Source organism: Mobula hypostoma, chromosome 4 (genome assembly GCF_963921235.1).
Source record: "Mobula hypostoma chromosome 4, sMobHyp1.1, whole genome shotgun sequence".
Classification (NCBI taxonomy): Eukaryota; Metazoa; Chordata; class Chondrichthyes; order Myliobatiformes; family Myliobatidae; genus Mobula; species Mobula hypostoma.
This window is the reverse complement of record NC_086100.1, coordinates 5,762,878-5,784,049: the sequence shown is the minus strand read 5'-3', so window position 1 is coordinate 5,784,049 and position 21,172 is coordinate 5,762,878. Positions and strand designations below refer to the sequence as shown.

The window sequence follows — 21,172 nt, the reverse complement described above, 5'->3', positions numbered from 1 at the left end:
ATCCACCGTGAATCCTTTAAGTGTCATTTGCCAGTCTATCTTAGCTAATTCACGTCTCTTACCTTCAAAGTTACCCTTCTTTAAGTTCAGAACCTTTGTTTCTGAATTAACTATGTCACTCTCCATCTTATTGAAGAATTCCACCATATTATGGTCACTCTTACCCAAGGGGCCTCGCACGACAAGATTGCTAACTAACCCTTCCTCATTGCTCAATACCCAGTCTAGAATGACCTGCAATCTAATTGGTTCCTCGACATGTTGGTTCAAAAAACCATCCCGCATACATTCCAAGAAATCCTCTTCCTCAGCACCCTTACCAATTTGGTTCATGCAATCTATATGTAGATTGAAGTCACCCATTATAACTGCTGTTCCTTTATTGCACACATTTCTAATTTCCTGTTTAATACCATCCCCAACCTCACTACTACTGTTAGGTGGCCTGTACACAACTCCCACCAGCGTCTTCTGCCCCTTAGTGTCATGCAGCTCTACCCATATCGATTCCACATCCTCCCAGCTGATGTCCTTCCTCTCTATTGTGTTAATCTCCTCTCTAACCAGCAACGCTACCCCACCTCCTTTTCTTTCATAGAACATAGAACATAGAATAGTACAGCACAGAACAGACCCTTCGGCCCACAATGTTGTGCCGACCCTCAAACCCTGCCTCCCATATAAGTCCCCACCTTAAATTCCTCCATGTACCTGTCTCGTAGTCTCTTAAACTTCACTAGTATATCTACCTCCACCACTGACTCAGGCAGTGCATTCCACGCACCAACCACTCTCTGAGTAAAAAACCTTCCTCTAATATCCCCCTTGAACTTTCCACCCCTTCCCTTAAAGCTATGTCCTCTTGTATTGAGCAGTGGTGCCCTGGGGAAGAGGCGCTGGCTATCCACTCTATCTATTCCTCTTAATATCTTGTACACCTCTATCATGTCTCCTCTCATCCTCCTTCTCTCCAAAGAGTAAAGCCCTAGCTCCCTTAATCTCTGATCATAATGCATACTTTCTAAACCAGGCAGCATCCTGGTAAATCTCCTCTGTACCCTTTCCAATGCTTCCACATCCTTCCTATAGTAAGATGAACAGAACTGGACACAGTACTCCAAGTGTGGCCTAACCAGAGTTTTATAGAGCTGCATCATTACATCGCGACTCTTAAACTCTATCTCTCGACTTATGAAAGCTAACACCCCTTAAGCTTTCTTAACTACCCTATCCAACTGTCTATCCCTCCTGAATATTGAATATTGAAGGCCACAGTAACTCTAATAACCACACATTCAATGGTGTATGGACCTTGAAGTGGATGGGGTGCAGCAGCAGATGATCACAAACATACAGAAGTACACTCCGTGACCTTTTTTATTGGGACCTCCTGAATGCACTTGATGAAATTTGTTGTTTTGTGGCAGCAGTACAGTGTAATACATAAAGTAGACTATAAATTATGGGAAGGAATATATCTCTTATTGAAATATGTTGTCGTTCAGCTCTACTCTCAGAAGGACAATGATCTTGCAAATATGATTGATGGACGCAGAGGAACTTTGATTCTCTTCCAGAAGGTTAAATATTTATGAAGTTCAGTATTATATGTTGTATTCGTGGCCAAGTGGTTAAGGCATTAGACTAGCGATCTGAAGGTCATGAGTTCGAGCCCCAGCCGAGGCAGTGTGTTATGTCCTTGAGCAAGACACTTAATCACACATTGCTCTGCGACGACACTGGTGCGAAGCTGTATCGGCCCTTGCCCTTCCCTTGGACAACACTGGTGTCATGGAGAGGGGAGATTTGCAGCATGGGCAACTGCCGGTCTTCCATACAACCTTGCCCAGGTCTGTGCCCTGGAGAGTGAAAACTTTCCAGGCGCAGATCCATGGTCCCGCAAGACTAACGGATGCCTTTTTACATTGAAACCTATGACAGCTTTGACCATCGAGCAATCCGGACATCAGAAGTTTGCGAAGAGGGGATTTCACTCAGGTGCACTGCCCAAGTAGAAAAAGGCAGTGACAGATCGCGGCAGCGTAACTGAGCTCTGACCAGCGACCAGTCCATATTCGGGCTTGATTAGCAAGAGCAAGTTAAAGGAAGGCAGGGACAAGCACAACAGTCTTCACTGCAGCAGGTATCGTCTGAGTGGACAGAGTTATAGTGATGATGCTGAGGCTTCAGCTCTTCGAGGCTTCAGTCAGAGAAAGCAAAGAAAAGAAAAGCTCTCAGTTAAGTTTTTTTTTAACCTCCCTTCTTTATATCTGCTCAGTTCGGACAGTAGAGATGCCAGTCAGGGTAGTTGAATGCTCCACTTGCAGGATGTGGGAAGGCAAGGAGATATCCAGTGTCCCTGACTACAACTGTGAGAAGTGCATCCAGCTGTGGCTTCTAACAATCCCCATTAGGGAGCTGGAGCTGGAACTGGATGAACTCTGGATCATTCGGGACGCTGAAGGGGTGAAAGATAGGATGTATAGAGAGGTAGTTATACCTGAGGCGCAGGACACCGGACACCGGGTGACAGTCAGGATTGGGAAGGGGATTAAAGAGCCAGTGCAGAGCACCCCTGTCACCATTCCTCTCAAAAACAGGTATATCACTTTGGATACTGTTGGGGGAGATGGCCTAGTCAAGGAAAGTCACAGTGGTCGGGTCTCTGGCACTGACTCTGGGTCTGTGACTCAGAAGGGAAGTGGGGGAGAAGAGGAACACTGTAGTGATAGAGGATTCATTAGTTAGGAGAATGGACAGGAGGTTCTGTGGGCAAAAATGAGGTTCTTGGACAGTATATTGCCTCCTGGAAGCCAGGGCCTGGGGCATCTCAGATTGAGTCCTCAGCATTCTTCTGTGGGAGGGTGATCAGCCAGAGATCGTGGTCCATGTAGGTACCAATGATATGGGTAGGGTGAGTGATGAGGTTCTGCATTGGGAGTTCAGGGAGTTAAGTGCCAAGTTAAAGTGCAGGACCTGAAGAGTTGTGATCTCAGGATTGCTACCCATGCCATGTGCTAGTAATTCTAGAAATTACAGTTCAGTATATGGCTAAGGAGTAGGAGGGAAGGCATAAGATTTTTGGGTCATTGGGCTCTCTTCCAGGGAAGGTGGAACCTGTACAGAAGGGACAGTTTGTACCTGAACTGGAGGGGGACTAATATCCTAGTGGGAAGTTTTGTTAATGCTGCATGGTGGGGTTTAAACTAAAGTTGCAGAGGGATGGGAACCAATGTGCCAGAACAGATAGTGGAGAGCTCATGGAGACAGATGTTGGTGAGACCTCAGACAAAGTTAGGAATCAAAAGCTTGAGAATGGTGCAACTGGTGTCCTGGACTACATGCATTTCAAAGCAAGAAATACAGTATCGTAGGAATGGCGGATGAGCTCAGGGCATGGATCAACAGCTGGAATTATGACGTTGTAGCCATTAGTGAAACTTGGTTGCAGGAGGGACAGAACTGGCAGTTCAGTATTCTGGGATCCGATGTTTTAGACATCACAGACCAATCAAAGGAGGACGGATGGCATTACTAGTCAGGGAAAGTGTCACAGCAGTGGTCCATCAGGACGGACTGGAGAACTCAACTAGTGAGGCGTTATGTGTGGAAATGAGAAATAAGAAAGGTCTTATGGTCATGTAAAATGATTAAAAATATAATTTCATATCCCTCGTTCCCCACTGTAGTAGAGTTGGGCGATTCCATGTCAAGTTTCCATGACCATAAGACAAGGGAGTAGAGTTGGGCGATTCAGCCAACTGAGTCTGCTCGACCATTCAATCAAAGTTGACTGATCTTCCCCCTCCATCTCATTGGGCCGGAATGGTGGAGCAGCAGTAAACGTAATGCTGTTATAACTTCATGTGTAAGATCTGGATTCAATTCCCTCCACAGTCTATAAGGAGATTGTACATTCTCACTGTGACCATCTGGTTTCCTCCAGGTGCTTTGGTTTCCTCCCATATTCCAAAGATGTACAGGTCAGGGTTAGTGAGTTGTGTTGGTTCCAGAAGTGTGGCGACATGTGTGGGCTGCCCCCAGCAAAATCCCTGCTAATTTGACTTGGTGTCAATAGTGCATTTAATAGTATGCTTCAATGTGCATGTGATAAATAAAGCTAATCTGAATCTATCTTCATTCTCCTGCTTTCTCCTTATGACCTTTGACATCCTCACCTATCAAGAACCTATCAAGCTCCACTTTAAATATACCTAATGACTAGGCCTCCTTGGCCATCCGCGGCAATGAGTTCCACAGATTTACTACCCTGTAGCTGGGAAATTCCTAATCCACATCCCAAAGCCTTTTTGCGGAGTTCGGCTTGGTGCCTGGCCTATTTATTCTTTCTGGTGTGCCCTGGGTTTTTGTGGCCTCGAAGCAGGGGCTGTAAAATGTTGGCTGCTGTACCTGGCTGTGACCTCCGGTGCTGATACAACAGGCTCTGAACCGATATAAGGTGCCGGGCTTCAGTTCCTCGCAGACGTACTCGTTGGACGATCCGCTGTACACCACCTCCCACTGGCTTCCTGTAAAAGGACATTGAGGAGGAACATGAGCATCTCCCGAAGCTCCCTCGTCCAATCACCACTGACAATTCACTGCATACCAGGCGAGGATATCAACCTATAAGTAGGCAGGGGACTGACCTCTGCACCCAGTGTCATGGAGACCAGGGTGAGGTACAGCAACTCCCCATGGCTTATCACACAGTATAGTCCCTTAGCCTGAAATACTGGGGAAGGATGGATACAGTAATGGGTTCCTAAAATAGATGAGATAGAGTTTGTCAGATGTGTTCAGAAAAGTTTCCTTAATCAGTGCGTAGAAGTCCCAATGAGGGCGTGTGCAATACTGGATCTGCTGTTAGGGAAAGACAGGGCAGGTGACAGAAGTTTGTGTAGGGAAGCACTTTGCATTCAGTGACCACGATGCCATTAGCTTCAAAGTAAATATGCAGAGGGACAGGTCTTGTCTGTAGATTGAGATTCTAAATTGGAGAAGTGCTAATTTTGATGGTATCAGAATGGGAAAGGTTGTTTTATGGCAAAGGTATACTTGGAAAGTGGGAGGTCTTCAAAAATGAAATTTTGAGAGTACAAAGCTTGTATGTGGCGGTCAGAAAAGAAAGGTACCAAGTGCTGGGAACCTTGTGTACGGAAAACTTCGCACCTAGTGACCACAATGCTATTAGTTTCAAAATAAATACACAAAACATTAGAACTAGTCGATGAGTTGAGATTCTAGATTGGAGTGAGGCCAACTTTGATGGTATTAGAAATGAAATGGTAAGTGTGGTTCGGGACAGGCTGTTTTCTGGCAAAGGTGTACTTGGTAAATGGCAGGGCTTCGAAAGTGTAATTTTGAGAGTACAAAGCTTGCATGTTCCTGTCAGAATAAAGGGTAAAGCTAACAAGTTTAGGGATTTTGTTCAAGAGAGATTGAGGCCCTGTTAAGAGGGAAAAGGAAGTGAATAGCAGGTATAAGACCATAAGACCATAAGACAAAGGAGCAGAAGTCAGCCATTCGGCCCATCGAGTCTGCTCCACCATTTTATCATGAGCTGATCCATTCTCCCATTTAGTCCCACTCCCCCGCCTTCTCACCATAATATTTGATGCTCTGGCTACTCAAATACCTATCAATCTCTGCCTTAAATACACCCAATGACTTGGCCTCCAGTGCCCCTGTGGCAACAAATTCCATAGATTCACCACCCTCTGGCTAAAAAAATTTCTTCGCATCTCTGTTCTGAATGGGCGCCCTTCAATCCTTAAGTCATGCCCTCTCGTACTAGACTCCCCCATCATGGGAAACAACCTTGCCACATACACTCTGTATAGGCAAGTAAGAACAAATGAGGTGCTTATGCAGTACAAGAAATGCAAGAGAATATTTAATAAAAGAATCAGGAAAGCCAAAAGAAGGCATGAAGTTGCTGTAGCAGACAAGGTGAAGGAGAATCCTCAGGGATTCTACAGGCTCAGTATGTTAAGATCAAAAGGATTGCAAGGGACAAAACTGGTCCTCTGGAAGACCAGAATGGTAATCCATGTGTGGAGCCAAAACAGATTGGGGAGAGTTTACATGCATTTTTTGCATTTGAATTTACTCGGGAGAAGGGTACAGCGTCCATAGTAGGGAGGTAAAGCTGCATCAACTTCATGGATCCTCTGCAGACTGCAGAGGAGGAGGTGTTTGCTATCCTGAGGCAAATCAGGGTGCATAAATCCCCAGGGCCTGACAAGGTGTTCCCTCGGACCCTATGGGAGGTTAAGTGTAGAAATTGCCAGGGCCGTAGCAGAGATCACTGGACAGCTCCCAGAAGACTGGAGGATAGCCAGTGTTGTTCTGCTGTTTAAACAAGGCTCTAAACAGCAACCAGCAAATTATAGGTCAGTGAGTCTGGCATCAGTTGTGGGAATGTTATTGGAAGGTATTCTAAGGGACCAGATATATAAGTTTGCAGATGGACATGGAATGACGAAGGATATCATCATGGCTTCATGCATAGTAGGTCATGTGTAGAAATATTTATATAGATTTATGGAGATTTCTGAGGAAGTTACCAGGAAAGTAGATGAAGTTAAGACAGCGGATGTTGTCTACAGGGACTTTAGTAAGGCGTTTTACAAGATTCCGCATGGGAAGCTGGTTAGGCAGGTTCAGTTGCTCGGCATTCAGGATGAGGTAGTAAATTGGATTAGACAACAGCTTTGTTGAAGAAATTGGAGAATCACAGTGAAGAATTGCCTCTCTGACAGGGGGCCTATGACCAGTGGTGTGCTGCAGGGATCAATGCAGGGTCTGTTGTTGTATGTCATCTATATCAATGATCTAGATGATAATGTGGTTAACTGGATCAGCAAATTTGCAGATGACACCAAGATTGATGATATAGAGAACAGTGAAAAGGACTATCATAGCTTGCACCAGCTGTAAAAATAGGCTGAAAAATGGCAGATGGAACTTAATGTCATAGTCATAGTCATACTTCATTGACCCCAGGGGAAATTGGTTGACAAATGCGAGGTTTGCATTTGGTAGGTCTTACACAGGACACTGAGGAGTGTGGTAGAACAAAGGGATCTGGGAATACAGGTATATAATTTGTTGAAAGTGGCATCAATGGCCTTTATAAATCAATGTATTGAGTACTGAAGATGGGATGGCATGTTGAAATTGTATAAGACATTGGTGAGGCCTAATTTGGAGTATAGTGTGCAGTTTTGGTTACCTTCATATAGGAAAGATGTAAACAAGGTTGAAAGAGTGTAGAGAAAATTTACAAGGATGTTGCTGGGTCTGGGAAAACTATAGGATCAGAATTAGGCCATTCAGCCCATCGAGTTTGCTCTGCCATTCTATCAAGGCCGATCCTGGATCCCACTCAATCCCATAACCTGCCTTCTCGCCATATCCTTTGATGCCCTGACCAATCAGGAAAACTATCAACTTCAGCCTTAAATATATACCCAAGGGCTTGGCCTCCACTGCAGTCTGTGGCAAAACATTCCACAGATTCACTACTTTCTGGCTAGAAAACTTCCTCCTTACCTCTGTTCAAAAAGGTTGCCCCTCAATTTTGAGGCTGTGCCCATGAGTTCTGGATACCCCACCTTAGGAAACATCCTCTCCACATCCATCCTATCTAGTCCACTCAACATTCGGTAGGTTTCAATTAGATCCCCCCGCAGTCTTCTAAATTCCGGTGAGTACAGGCTCAAAGCTGACAAATGCTCCTCATACGTTAACCCCTTCTTTCCCAGAAACATCCCTGTGAACCTTCTCAAGAACCCTTTCCAATGACAACACATCCTTTCTTAGATATATTTGGCCCAAAACAGTTGACAATACTCTAAGTGTAGCCTGACTAGTTTCTTATAAAGCTTCAGCATTATCTCCTTGCTTTTATATTCTATTCCCCTTGAATAGAATGGCAACGTTGCATTTGGCTTCTTTACCACAGACTCAACCTGTAAATTAACCTTCTGGGAGTCCTGTACAAGGACTCCAAAGTTCCTCTGCACCTCTGATGTTCGAACCTTCTCCTCATTTAGACAGTAGTCCACACTATTGTTCCTTTTAACAAAATGCATTATCGTACATTTCCCAACACTATATTCCATCTGCCAATATTCCATCCTTCCGATTCGTCTCAGTCCTGCTGTGCTCGCATTGCTTCCTCAGCACTACCTATCCCTCCACCTATCTTCATATCATCAACAACTTTGCCTCAAAACCTTCAATTCCATTATACAAATCAGTGACAAAAAATGTGAAAAGTAGTGGTCCCAATACTGACCCCTGAGGAACACCACTAGTCACTGGCAGCCATCCAGAAAAGGTCTCCTTTATTCCCACTCTCTGCCTCCTGCCTTACATCCATTTCTCTATCCTTGCCAGTATCTTTCTGTAATGGCATAGGATTTTATCTTGTTAAGCAGCCTCATGTGTGGCACCTTATCAAATGCCTTCTGAAAATCCAAGTAAATGACATCCACTGCTTCTCCTTTGTCCACCCTGCTTGTTACTTCCTCAAAGAACTCTAACAGATTTGTCAGGCAAGTTTTCCCCTTACAAAAACCATGCTGACTTTGACTTATTTTATCAATAGTCTCCAAGAACCCCAAAACCTCATTCTTAATAATAGACTCCAACACTTTCTCAGCCACTGAGAATTTAATGCAGGCAAGTGTGAGGTTTTGCACTTCCATAGGACCAACCTGGAGGACCTGTATTATAAGGAATGATTGAATAGGTTAGAACTGTATTATTTAGAATGCAGAAGATTGAGAGGAGATTTGATAGAGGTTTATCAACATTATGAGGGAAATAGGTTAGGTAAAAGGCACACAGGTTTTTTTTCCATTGAGGTTGGATGGGACTTCAACCAGAAGACATGGCTCAAGGGTGAAAGGTGAGAAGTTTAAAAAGAACATGAGGGGAAACTTCTTCACTCAGAGGGTTGTGAAAGTGTGGAATGAGCTGCCAGTAAAAGTGATGCATGCGAGCTCAATTTCAACATTCTGGAGGTTTGGATAGCAGCGGTATGGAGGGCTATGGTCCCAGGCCAGGTCAATACGAGTAGGCAGTTTAAATGGTTTCAGCATGGGGTTGATGGGTGAAGGGCCTGTTTCGGTGCTGTACTCCTCTACGGCTCTATGGGGTCGAAACATACGGTGAAATGTGTCGTTTGTGTAAACGGCCAACACAGTCCAAGGATGGCCTTGTGGCATTCCACAAGTGTCACCACACTTCTGGGACCAACATAGCATGTCCACAACATAGTAACCCCAATCAGTGCATCTTTCAGATATGGGGAAACTGGAGCACCCAGAAGAACCCCACACCTCAGGTTCCATTCACCAAAGGAATTACTTCAGATGGTGGATATCCGTGGTATCCATGGTGATGGATACAGCCCAGTCCATTAAAGGGAAAGGCTTCCCCTTCCCCACCCCACCTTTTAGCACATCTACAAGGAGTGCTGCCACAAATATCCATCATCAAGGATCCCCACCATCTAGGCCATGCTCTCTTCTCACTGTTACCATCAGAAAGGAGATACAGGAGCCTTAGGTCCCAGATCTTCAGGTTCAGGGACATTTATACTCTTCAACCTCCAGGCCTGTGAACTGGCATGGATAACTTCACTCACCTTGACTCTGAAATGATTTCACGACCTTTAGGCTTGGATTGGACTCTGGAACTCTTATCCTCTGTATGATTATTCTTTGCTCAGTCTGTCTTCTTTTGCAGATTGGTTGTTTGTCAATCTTTGTCTATGTATAGTTCTTCATAAGTTCTGTTGTTTTTCTTGTTTTTCCTGTAAATGCCTGCAAGAAAATGAATCGCAAGTTGTACATGGTGACTTATATGCATTTTGATAATAAATTTAATTTGAACTTTGAACTTTGAGATTCATTTTCTTGCAGGCGTTCACAGTAAACGCTTAGAAACACAATAGAGCCGACGAGAAACTGCACACAAAGGTGGGCAAAGAACCAATGTACAATAGATGATAGATTGTGAAAATGCAAAAAAATAGAAGGCAAGTGATAATATTCAAGAAATGAGAAATATTGAGAATGAGTTGTTGAGCCCCTGAAAGTGCATACGTAGTTTGTGAAATCAGTTCAGTGTGGAGGTGAGTAAAGTTATGCACACTGGTTCAGGAGCCTGATGGTAGAGCCTGATGGTTGACTTCAGAAGGAGTAGTGGACCGCACGACCCAATTTACATCGGTGGTGCGCAAGTGGAACAGGTCAAAAGCTTTAAGTTTCTTGGGGTCAATATCATAAATGACCTGACTTGGTTGAACCAAGAAGGCCCACCAGCCGGACCTGCCTCTCGGTTTTCTTGCACTACCCTACTTCCCATTTTCCTATTTTCTAGTTATGATTTATAATTTAAATTTTTTAATATTTACTATTGATTTGTAATCCAGGGAGCAGAAAGTGCAGAATCAAATATCGCTGTGATGATTGTACGTTCTAGTATCAATTGTTTGGTGACAATAAAGTATAAAGTATAATAACTGTTCCTGAACTTCGTGGCATTGGACATGAGGCTCCTGTACCTCCTTCCTGATGGCTGCAGTGAGGAGAGAGCGTGGCCCAGACGGCGTGATCTAACATGTGTTGGCATAGCTTGAACTAGGCACTGGACGGCTGAGGCATTACCCCTCATTTTGATATATCCTATTCAGTGGATCTGTATTCTCCCACGTAATGTCATTATCCATTTCAATTGCTTCACTAGATCGCTTGCACTTGGTGCCGCATAGTTTGAAGTTTAAGTGAAAAACGTTCTGGGAACAGCTTCTTTCGCTCCATCATCAGGTTTCTGAATGGACAATGAACTTACCAACACTACTGCACAATTTTGTTGCTCTCTTTTTATGCAAATTTTTATGAAATTATTTTATATATTCTATATATCTACATATATTTCTATTGTAATTCATAATTTTTTATGCATTGCAATGTAATGTTGCTGCAACAACTGACCAGATTTAGGATTGCTGGCAGACGTTGTGAAATTAGTTGTTTTGAAGAAGCAGTACAGTGCAATACATAATATTAGAAACTGTAAATTACAATAAGAATTATATATAAAGTTAAATTAAATAAGTGGTGCAAAATGAGAGAAAAGTGAGGCAGTGTTCCTGGGTTGATTGTCCATTCGGAAATCTGACGGTGGAGGGGAAGAAGCTGTTCCTTAAACGTTGAGTGTGGGTCTTCAGGCTCCTGTAGCTTCTCGGTGATGGCAGCAATGAGAAGAGGGCATGTCCTGGGTGATGGGGCTCCTTAATGACGGATGCTGCTATTGCCTTGTTCTAATTCTAATGAAAGACGGCTAGGCATATAATTAACATCTAAGTGTAATGTAGCGCTTACTAACCATCTTTGAAACTTTAAGATTCTGAATAAAATGTTCACAGCTTTTTAGACTGAGATGTGGATTTTGCAGATTCTCAGATTCCCGCCACTGCTGTCTATTACGCGACAAATGTGTTGGTTGTGGTTTACCTTTGTAGGTGAGAAAGCTAATAATAGCTAACGTCAGAGTAATAGGTGCAAGCTTTTTTATTCACATCATACCGTGCTTCCTTCCCAAATGAATTATGTTCCAGTGACAATTACTCCCAACAGTAACGTAGCGGTTAATGCAACAGCTTGGGGTTCAATTAGATTAGATTAGATTAGATTAGATTAGATTAGATTAGATTAGATTCAACTTTATTGTCATTGTGCCAAGTACAGATACAAAGCCAATGAAATGCATTTAGCATCTGACCAGAAATGCAAAGAATAGTGTTATTTACAAAATAACTGTGAATAAAAAGTAAGTGCTACAGCACACAAATATAAAAGTACTGAGACAGTACAATATGGGTACAATACTGCTTAGCCTGTGATGTGAGGTTCAGCAGGGTCACAGCCTCAGGGAAGAAGCTCTTCCTGTGCCTGCTGGTGCGGGAGCGGAGGCTCCTGTAGCGCCTACCGGATGGGAGGAGAGTAAAAAGTCCATGGTTAGGGTGAGATGCATCCCTGATAATGCTTTTCGCCCTGCCCAGGCAGCGTTTATGGTAGATGTTCTCAGTGGTGGGCAACTGGGGGCTGATAATCCACTGGCATCCTCTGTAAGAAATTCTGTAAGAATTCTCACATCCTCTGTAAGAAAGATCGTACGTTCTTCCCGTGTGTGCGTGGGTTTCACCTGGGTGCTCTGCTTTCCTCCTGTGGAATCCGAATCAGCTTCAATATCACTGGCAAATGTCGTGAAATTTGTTGTTTTGCGGCAGCTGTACATTGCAATACCTGATAATTAAAAATTATAGATTACAATATATAAATTAAATTACGTAGCATAAAAAGAGAGGAAAAATACAGTGAGGCAGTGTTCCTGGGTTCATTGACCATTCAGAAATCCAATGACAGAGGCGAAGAAGCTCTTCCTAAAACATTGAGTACATATCTTCAGGCTCTTGTACCTCCTCCTTGATGGTAGCAATGAGAAGAGGGCATGTCCTGGGTGATTGGGGTCCTTAATGATCACCTTTTTCAGGCATCGCCTTTTGAAGACATTCTCGATGCAGGGTAGTTGAGTGACCGTGATGGAGTTGGGTGAGTTCGCAATTTTCTGTAGCTTTTTCCTCCCACGTTCAGAGACGTACGGGTTAGTAGGTTAATTGGCCATTGTATATTGTTCTGTGATTAGGCTCGGGTTAAGTAGGTGATTTGGGCCAGAAAGGCCTGTTCCATGCCTTGTCTCTAAATAAATAAAGTACAAGTGGGATGTTGTGTTGAAGTTGTATAAGATGTTGGTGAGGCCTAATTTGGAGCATTGTGTGCAGTTTTGGTCGTCTACCTACAGGACAGATGTAAATAAAGTTTGAAAGAGTACAGAGAAAATTGACAAGGATGTTCCCAGGACTGGAGGACCTAAATTATAAGAAAAGATTGAATAGGTTAGGACTTCATTCCTTGGAACATAGAAGAGTGAGGGGAGATTTGTTAGACGTATACAAAATTGTGATGGGTACAGATAGGGTAAATGCAAACGGGCTTTTTCCACTGAAGTTAGGTGGGAATACAGTTCGAGGTCATGGGTTAAGGGTGAAAGGGGAACAGTTTAAGGGACCATGAGGGGAAACATCTTCATTCAGAGGGTCGTGAGAGTGTGGAATGAAATGACAGTACAAGTGATGCATGTGAACTTGACTTTGATGTTTAAGTGAAGTTTGACTAGGTGCATGAAGATTGAGTAGGGGTATGGAGTGCAGGTCAATGGGAGTAGTCAGTTTAAATGGTGTGGCACAGACTGGATAGATTGAAGAGCCTGCTTCTCTACTGTAATTTTCCATAACTCGATGACTCTAAAATAATTGCTTGTGTGGCTCTCAACGTTCGCTTTGAATTTGAATTTTTTTTTCTGACTTCCCTTCCAGACCTGGCACTCACATATTGTGTTGACCATTTAGTTATGGCCCCAGCCGTGCCTCGCTCTGTCCTTGCCTAAACTCTGATGCTTGGACTCTCACGAAATTCTCATGACAGGAGTCCAGGATTCTTGGGAATTCACGTCTTGTATTCTATTAGCCAAGCTATCGTGAGCAATCATTGAGGCATCAATGTTCTGTCAAGCATGCTGGCCATTCTACGTAGGCACCAAAATATGTGGAGAAACTTGGGGGCAGCCCCCAGCATCCTTGGATGTCTTGGCTGTTGGGAACAAATGACACATTTTACTGTGAACTCCAGTGACCATTTTGTTAGGTACTCCTGTACACCTGCTTATTAATGCACCTATCTAATCAGCCAATCATGTGGCAGCAATTCATTGCATAAAAGCATGCAGGCATGGTCAAGAGGTTCAGTTATTGTTCAGATCAAACATCAGAGTGGGGATGAAATGTGATCTGAGTGACTTTAATTGTGGAACAATTTTTGATGCCAGATGAGGTGGGTTGAGTACCTCTGAAACTGTTGATCTGGGATTTTCACATACAACAGTCTTCAGAGTTTATGGAGATTCGTATGAAAAACGAAAAAAAAAACATCCAGTGAGCAGTAGTTCTGCGGACAAAAATGCCTTGATAATGAGAGAAGTCATTCTATTAGGTACAAGAGGTAGCCAGTAAAGTGTCCATTGAACCTACGTTTAATGCAGCATTTCAACTCCGTCCCTCCAGAACCAAATGCTACGTTCAGTCTGTTTAATGGTCCATTAACTCAAGTTGTGCCTTTAGGGCCTATTACCCCACATCACTTTGTTCCTTCTTCCAGTCTGGGCTTTCTATTTAAGAGGTAAGTCAGGTCCTCTTTCCTGAGGTCACCCTCGTCCCTGATGTTCAAAGTCAGTCCATGACTGAAGTTGCCATGCACGTGATAGGGTGGTAAAGAAGATGTGTGGTTTGTTGGCCTTCATTAGTCAGGGGATTGAGTTAAGAGCCATGAGGTAACGTTGCAACTTTATAAAACTCAGATTAGACCACACTAGGAGTATTTCCTTCAGTTCTGGTCACCAAATTATGGGAAAGCTGTGGAAGCTTAAAAGAGGGTGCAAAGAAGATTTACCAGGATTAAAGAGCATGTTTTATGAGAATAGATTCCATTCAACAGAAGACTGAGCAAGCTCAGGCTATTCTGTTTGGAGTGAGGGAGATGAAAGGTGACTTGATAGAGGTGTACAAGATGATACACGGCGCTGATACATAAAGTGTAAGCCAGAAACGTTTTCCCAGGGCAGAGATGGCTAATACAAGGGGTTAATCTTTAAGGTGATTAGGGAAAGCTGAGGGGGGTTTGGTAGAGGTAGGATTTTACACAGGGAGTGCTGGGTGCATGGTGTAGTAGTACAGACAGATACATTGGAAACTTTTAGGAGACTCCTAGATAGGCAGATGGATGATGGAAAAATGGTTATGTATCGGGGAACTCTCACATAGACGGTCCCAAGCCCAGCTGCGAGAGGAGGACGGTTGGGCTTGGGGCTAGCAATCCCATCCTGTAAAATCTCACAGCTACAGAAATGGCAAGAGAGGCTCCAAAGAGCTCATCCCTGGAACGTGAAGGATCTTCGAAGATGGGCTACACCTGGGACAACTTGAAAGACTGATCCAGGACAGAAGACTCTGGCCAACAAGCCGTCAAGGTGACGGGTTTAAGAAGAAGAGGATCTAGAAAGGAGGGGTTACGTTGATCTCAGAGTAGGTTCATAGGCACAGCAATGTGAGCTGAAAGGCTTGTATTGTGTTGTAATGTTCTAAGTTTTTCATCTTCTCTGAATGGAGGGGAAATCTGAGCATTGGTAGAGAGTAGGTTCTCGCTCTCTGGTCAAGAGCCCGCCAGCCTTTTACAGCTGAAAGTTCCACTACACTTATTTCCTCAATCACACTGCACTCTACGGTTCCCTGGACTGTTGCCCGGGGACTCTCCCACTGGCAGATGGTAAAGTGCGATGCGTACATAGTGATAACAGAAATATCTGCATATAGGCATACAGGGAAACCATTAAACCGACTGCTAGAAGCCCTATAATTCAGTCATTGAGCCATAGAACCCTACAGCACAGAAACAGACCCTTTGGCCCATCTAGTCTGTGCTGAACTGTCATTCTTTCTACTTGTTCGCTTGGCAGAAGACAAGCTGGGTTGTTTTCAACTGCTGCAACAGTAGAGGTTAGAGTGACGCTATTACAGCTGGAGGGGGGAGGTTTGCGTCGGGGAGTTTGGATTTCAATTCTGTTACTGTTCTGTAACGAGTTTCTGTACGTCCACACTGTGGAATGTATGGGTTTTCTCTGGGTCCTCTGGTTTCCATCTCACAGTCCAAAGACGTACCGTGTAGGTTGATCTTTGTAAATTGTCTCGTGATTAGGTTAGGATTAATTGGGTTGTGATGTGACGTGGCTCCAAGGGTTGGCCCGTGCTGTGTCGCTAAATAAATAAGTAAGATCCATGGAGTCGGACTTGGACTGCATTATATATTTTTTGTGTGATTGTATGTTTACTGCTATCTTATATGTGCCTCATGCTGTGGTGTGACTGCTGGTACTGTGATTTACTTCTTGACCCCACAGAAACGCTGTTTTGTATGGTTGAATGACAAATAAACTTCAACTTCAACTTTTTGTATTAAAAGTACGGGGAGTGTAGATGGAAGACTGGCTACAGGTTCATGGGACTAGGCAGCTAAATAGTTCAGCATGGACCAGATGGGATGAAGGGCCTGTTTCTGTGCTGTAGTGTTCTGTGACGCAATCTCCCTTCTATATGCTGATTCGTCATGGCCTGTGACAGTGGTGTCGTCAGCAAACTTAAATATGGCGTTGCAGCTGTGCTTAGCCACACACACTGTAAGTGTAAGATGAGCAGAGCAGTCTTGTGGTGTACCTGTGTAATGGAGATTGTGCAAGAGATGTTGCCAATCCAAACTGACTGGGGTTTGCAAATGAGGAAATCGAGGGTCCTATTGCACAAGTAGTTATTGAGGCCAAGGTCTTGAAGCTTTTTGATCAGCTTTCAGGGGATGATGGTATTGAATGTTGAGCTGTAGTCGATAAAGAGCATCCTGATGTGTGCGGCTTTGCTGTCCAGATTTTCTAGGGTTGAGTGAACAGCCAATGAAATGGTGTTTTAGTGGATCTGTTGTGATGGTAGGCAAATTGGAGTGGATCCAAGTCGCTCCTCAGGCGGGAGTTGATGTGTTTCATCTCCACCTTCTCAAAGCACTTCATCACATTGGATTCCTATAGATGCTGCCTGGCCTGCTGCGTTCCACCAGCATTTTGTGTGTGTTGCCTCATCACATTGGATGCCAGTAGTTGAGGAAGATTACCACATTTTTCTTAGATATGGGTATAATTGAAACCCGCTTGAAACAGGTGCAAAGTGAGAGGTTAAAGACGTTGACGGACACTCCAGCCAGTCTGTCAGCAGAAGTCTTTAGTACTTAGCCAGGAACCACATCTGAGCCGAGTGCTTTCCGTGGCTTCACTTTCCTGAATGATGCTCCAGCGTGAGACTCAGAAACTGAAACCTTAGGTCACTGGGGGCTGTGGGAGTTTGTAATGATTCCTCCGTGTTTTGACCTTCAAAGTGAGCATAGAAGGCGTTGAGCTCATCTGGGAGCAGAGCCCTGTTGTCACCTATGTGGCTTGGCTACTCTTTGTAGGCGGTGATGGAATTCAAGCCCTGTCCTGGCTATCAAGCATCCTTCATTGATTCGAGTTTAGTCGGAATTGCCACTTCTGTGAGATGGCTATTAAGAGGTCATACCTGGACTTCTTGTATCTTAATTGGTTGCCAGACTTCAAAGCCTCCGATGTGGCCCTCAGCAGATTGGCTCATCCAGGACTTCTGGTTGGAGTAGACTTTGAATGATCTTATGGAGACACACTCATCCACAACAGGAGAGACAACAGAACTAAGATGACTAAGATGATGCTAGCCTTGTGAGTCAGCTCTTTTATGCTACATCGATGAGGAAAATTCCATTCAAATTTGTAGATAACACTCAGGTAATAAGAATGCTCTTTTTCAAATAATGCAGCACCAAGAGAAGCTTCTGGAATCACACTAGTGTAACCAATATAACCACTAAGAGGCACATCAAACAACCATATATACATACTATGACCACTAGGAAGCAAAGTAAGCAGTTACTTGTGTGTAAGTAATTATATCAAATATAAGCAGATAATTAATTGTTAAACTGCAAAGAAAATAACAGTTAAACAGCCAGATCCAACAATACTCAGCCAGTCTAATTCTCTAGGCATGACATTTCCCCACAACGACTCGTAGAGCCATAGCACGGAAATGGGCCCTTCAGTACAACTGGTCCATGCCGACTAAAGTTCTAAGCTCATATTTGGTCCATATCCCTCTAAACCTTTCCTACCCATGTACTTAAACCATCTTTTAAATGCTGCTTATGTATTTGCTTTCATTACTTCCTCTGGACCACCCTCTGTGTGAAAACACTACCCCTCAGGCTCCTGGTAATCCTCTTCCCTCTCACCTTTTTAATATTTGACTCCTCAGTAGCATAGCGGTTAGTACGACACTACTAACACTTGGGGCATCGAAGCTCGGAGTTCGATTCTGGCACGGTCTGAAAGGGGTTTTCCCTTTCTCCCCATGACCATGCTCCCGTTTCCTCACACAGACTGAAAACATATGGTTAGTAAGTTGATTGGTCATTGCCCTGTGATTAGGCTAGGGTTAATTTAGTGGGTTGCTGTGCGCTGTGGCTTGTTGGGCCAAAAGGCTTGTTCTGCAATATATCTCAAAATAAAAATAAACTAAAAGTAAATAAATAGTTTCATCCCATCTATGCCCCTTATAATCTTGTACACTTCTATAAGATCACCCTTGAGTTTCCTACTGTCCGGTGAAGAAGTCCCAACCTCTCCACAACTCAGTCCTCTGAGTTCCAGCAACATCCTTTGCAATCTCTCCAGCCTAATGTCCTTCCTCCAGCAGCCGGATGATGATACCTTCAGTATTCAAAATGAGCTCTCGTCAATGTCTTGTTCAATTGCAACATAACACCCCAGCTGTCACACTGATGAAGGCCAACGTGCCTTCATGCCCTTAAGGATGCCACAGCTGCATAGTGGTTAGTAAAGAGCTATTATAGTTCAGGGAGTCAGAGTTTGGAGTCCAGTTCAGGTGTCATCTGTAAGGAGCCATCTTCACCACCCTGTCTACACATGAATCATGTAAATACCTAGGTCCCCTGTACTGCAACACCCCCACCCCCAGGTCTCTACCTGTGCAAGTCCTACCCTCATTTATCTTCCCAGAATGCAACACTATCATAGTGGGAGGGGGGCACAGTAGCACAGTGGCTAGTGCAATTTCATTAGAACTCTCGCAATCATCAATGAGGGTTCAATTCCCACCATTGTCCATAAGAAATGTATATGTTCTCCCCATGACCACATGGGTTTCATTCAGGTGCTCCAGTTTCCTCCTATAGTCGAAAGATGTATGAGTGGTGAGCATGCTATACTGGTGTTGGAGGTTTGGCAGTAGTTGTGGGCAGCACCCAGTGTATCCTTAACACCAACAATGCATTTTCACTATATTTTTCAATGTTTAAAGCCAAGATAGTAAATTTATTATCAAAGTATATATGTGTTACCATATATAAACCTGGGATTCATTTTTTTGTGAGCATTCACATTTAATACAAAAAGCACAATGAAAATCTACCCCAAAAGGATGGCCAAGCAATCAATATGCAAAAGACAACAAACTGTAAATACAAAAACTAGTAATAATAAATAAGTAAACTATAAGTATTGAGAATGCGAGATGAAGAGTCTTTGAAAATATATTCAGAATTTTTGTAAGCTGCCTGCAACACATTGCCACGGTTCACTAATGCCATTTTCTCTATCCTTGTCAATAATGGAAGGAGTTGGAATCAAATTAGAAACAATGGTGTGGGGTTCAAAAGACTTTCTACTTCCTTGTGGTCTGAACTGAGTAATCATACCATTTCATTGACAGTTGTCTGGATCTCTCCTTCCTGCACTAGGTCAGTGTAATCCTGACGCTGATGGTGCCTTACTATGCCATCGACACAGAGTCGCCACTGATGGAGATGTTCGTTCTTCACGGGTTTCATGCAGCCAAGTACATTGTGGCCATTGGATCAGTGGCGGGATTGACCGTCAGTCTGTTGGGATCGCTCTTCCCGATGCCAAGAGTCATCTACGCTATGGCAGACGATGGCCTACTCTTCAGGTTGGTGAATCTCTGGAAGGAATAGAAGACCGTGCTGATAGTGTGAGATATAGAGGTGTGCAGAAACAGCTGCATAGACTGAGTTGGCCGACTATCTAAGAACATAGAACATAAAACACTACAGCACAGGAACAGACCCTTCAGCCCAAACCAAATAAATTAGTAATCAAATGAATTCCTTCTGTCTACACAATGTTCATAGCCTTCCATTTTCCACACATTCACATGCCTATCTACACATCTCTTAAATGTTCCTAATGTATCTTCCTCTACCACCACCCCAGGCAGCACATTCCAAGTACACACCACCCTCTGTGTAAAAATCTCCTTTGTAATTCCCCCCCGCCACCTTAAATGCATGCCCTCTGGTATTAGACATCTCAACCCTGGGAAAAAGATACTGTCTGTCTACTCTATCTCTGTCTGTCATAATCTGATAAACCTCAATCAGCTCTGGCAGAATGCCTCACCAGACCTCACCACAGGCACCATGACCTTGCCTAGCTGGCAGGGAGAGGAACCCTCCCATTCAGATCCTTCCTCATGGTCGGACCGTCACTCCATCTGCGGGCTGCTTGTGGGATAACTGTAGTTGGGACAAGACACAGACTATGCGTTCGTGAATAGGGTGTGCGGAAAGATGTTCTGGTTTATCCCGAGCAGCTGTGAGACAGAGGACTCTCTGATCGACGGGCTGTTCCCAGAGACACACACCCACACACACATTTGCATCGAGTGCTGCCGGCAGATCATCAGCATGGCGGAAGACACTCTTTTGTCTGCCTGAAGCTTGTTTTTCTGCCAGCACGTCAAGATATCCATGGAGGAATTCTGACAACTAGCACATTCACGGTTCTAGGAGTACGTACTGAGGGGACACACTGAAGCCAGGCGCAGTTACTGCAAGGACGTGGTGGGGAGGACCACAGTGTAGGGTTAACATAGAAACATAGAAAATAGGTGCAGGAGTAGGCCATTCGGCCCTTCAAGCCTGCACCGCCATTCCGTATGATCATGGCTGATCATCCAACTCAGAACCCTGTACCAGCCTTCCCTCCATACCCCCTGATCCCTTTAGCTACAAGGGCCATATCTAACTCCCTCTTAAATATAGCCAATGAACTGGCCTCAACTGTTTCCTGTGGCAGAGAATTTCACAGATTCACCACTCTCTGTGTGAAGAGGTTTTTCCTAATCTCGGTCCTAAAAGTCTTCCCCTTTATCCTCAAACTGTGACCCCTCATTCTGGACTTCCCCAACATCGGGAGCAATCTTCCTGCATCGAGCCTGTCCAATCGCTTTAGGATTTTATACATTTCAATAAGATCCCCCCTCAATCTTCTAAATTCCAACGAGTATAAGTCTAACCCTTGGTTCTTCTGCTATTGGAGAGGGAGGGACCAG

At 44.0% G+C, this 21,172-nt stretch overlaps 1 protein-coding gene across 2 annotated transcripts in view; it reads left to right on the top strand.

Annotated features, from left to right (window-relative positions):
- LOC134345100 (solute carrier family 7 member 14-like) overlaps positions 1-21,172 on the top strand; it is a 188,167-nt gene that overhangs the window by 144,863 nt on the left and 22,132 nt on the right. For both annotated transcript variants that reach the window (XM_063045259.1, XM_063045258.1), the window contains one exon: positions 19,560-19,768. In XM_063045259.1, coding sequence (XP_062901329.1) covers positions 19,560-19,768 — 209 coding nt within the window. The remainder of the gene's footprint in view (positions 1-19,559; positions 19,769-21,172) is intronic.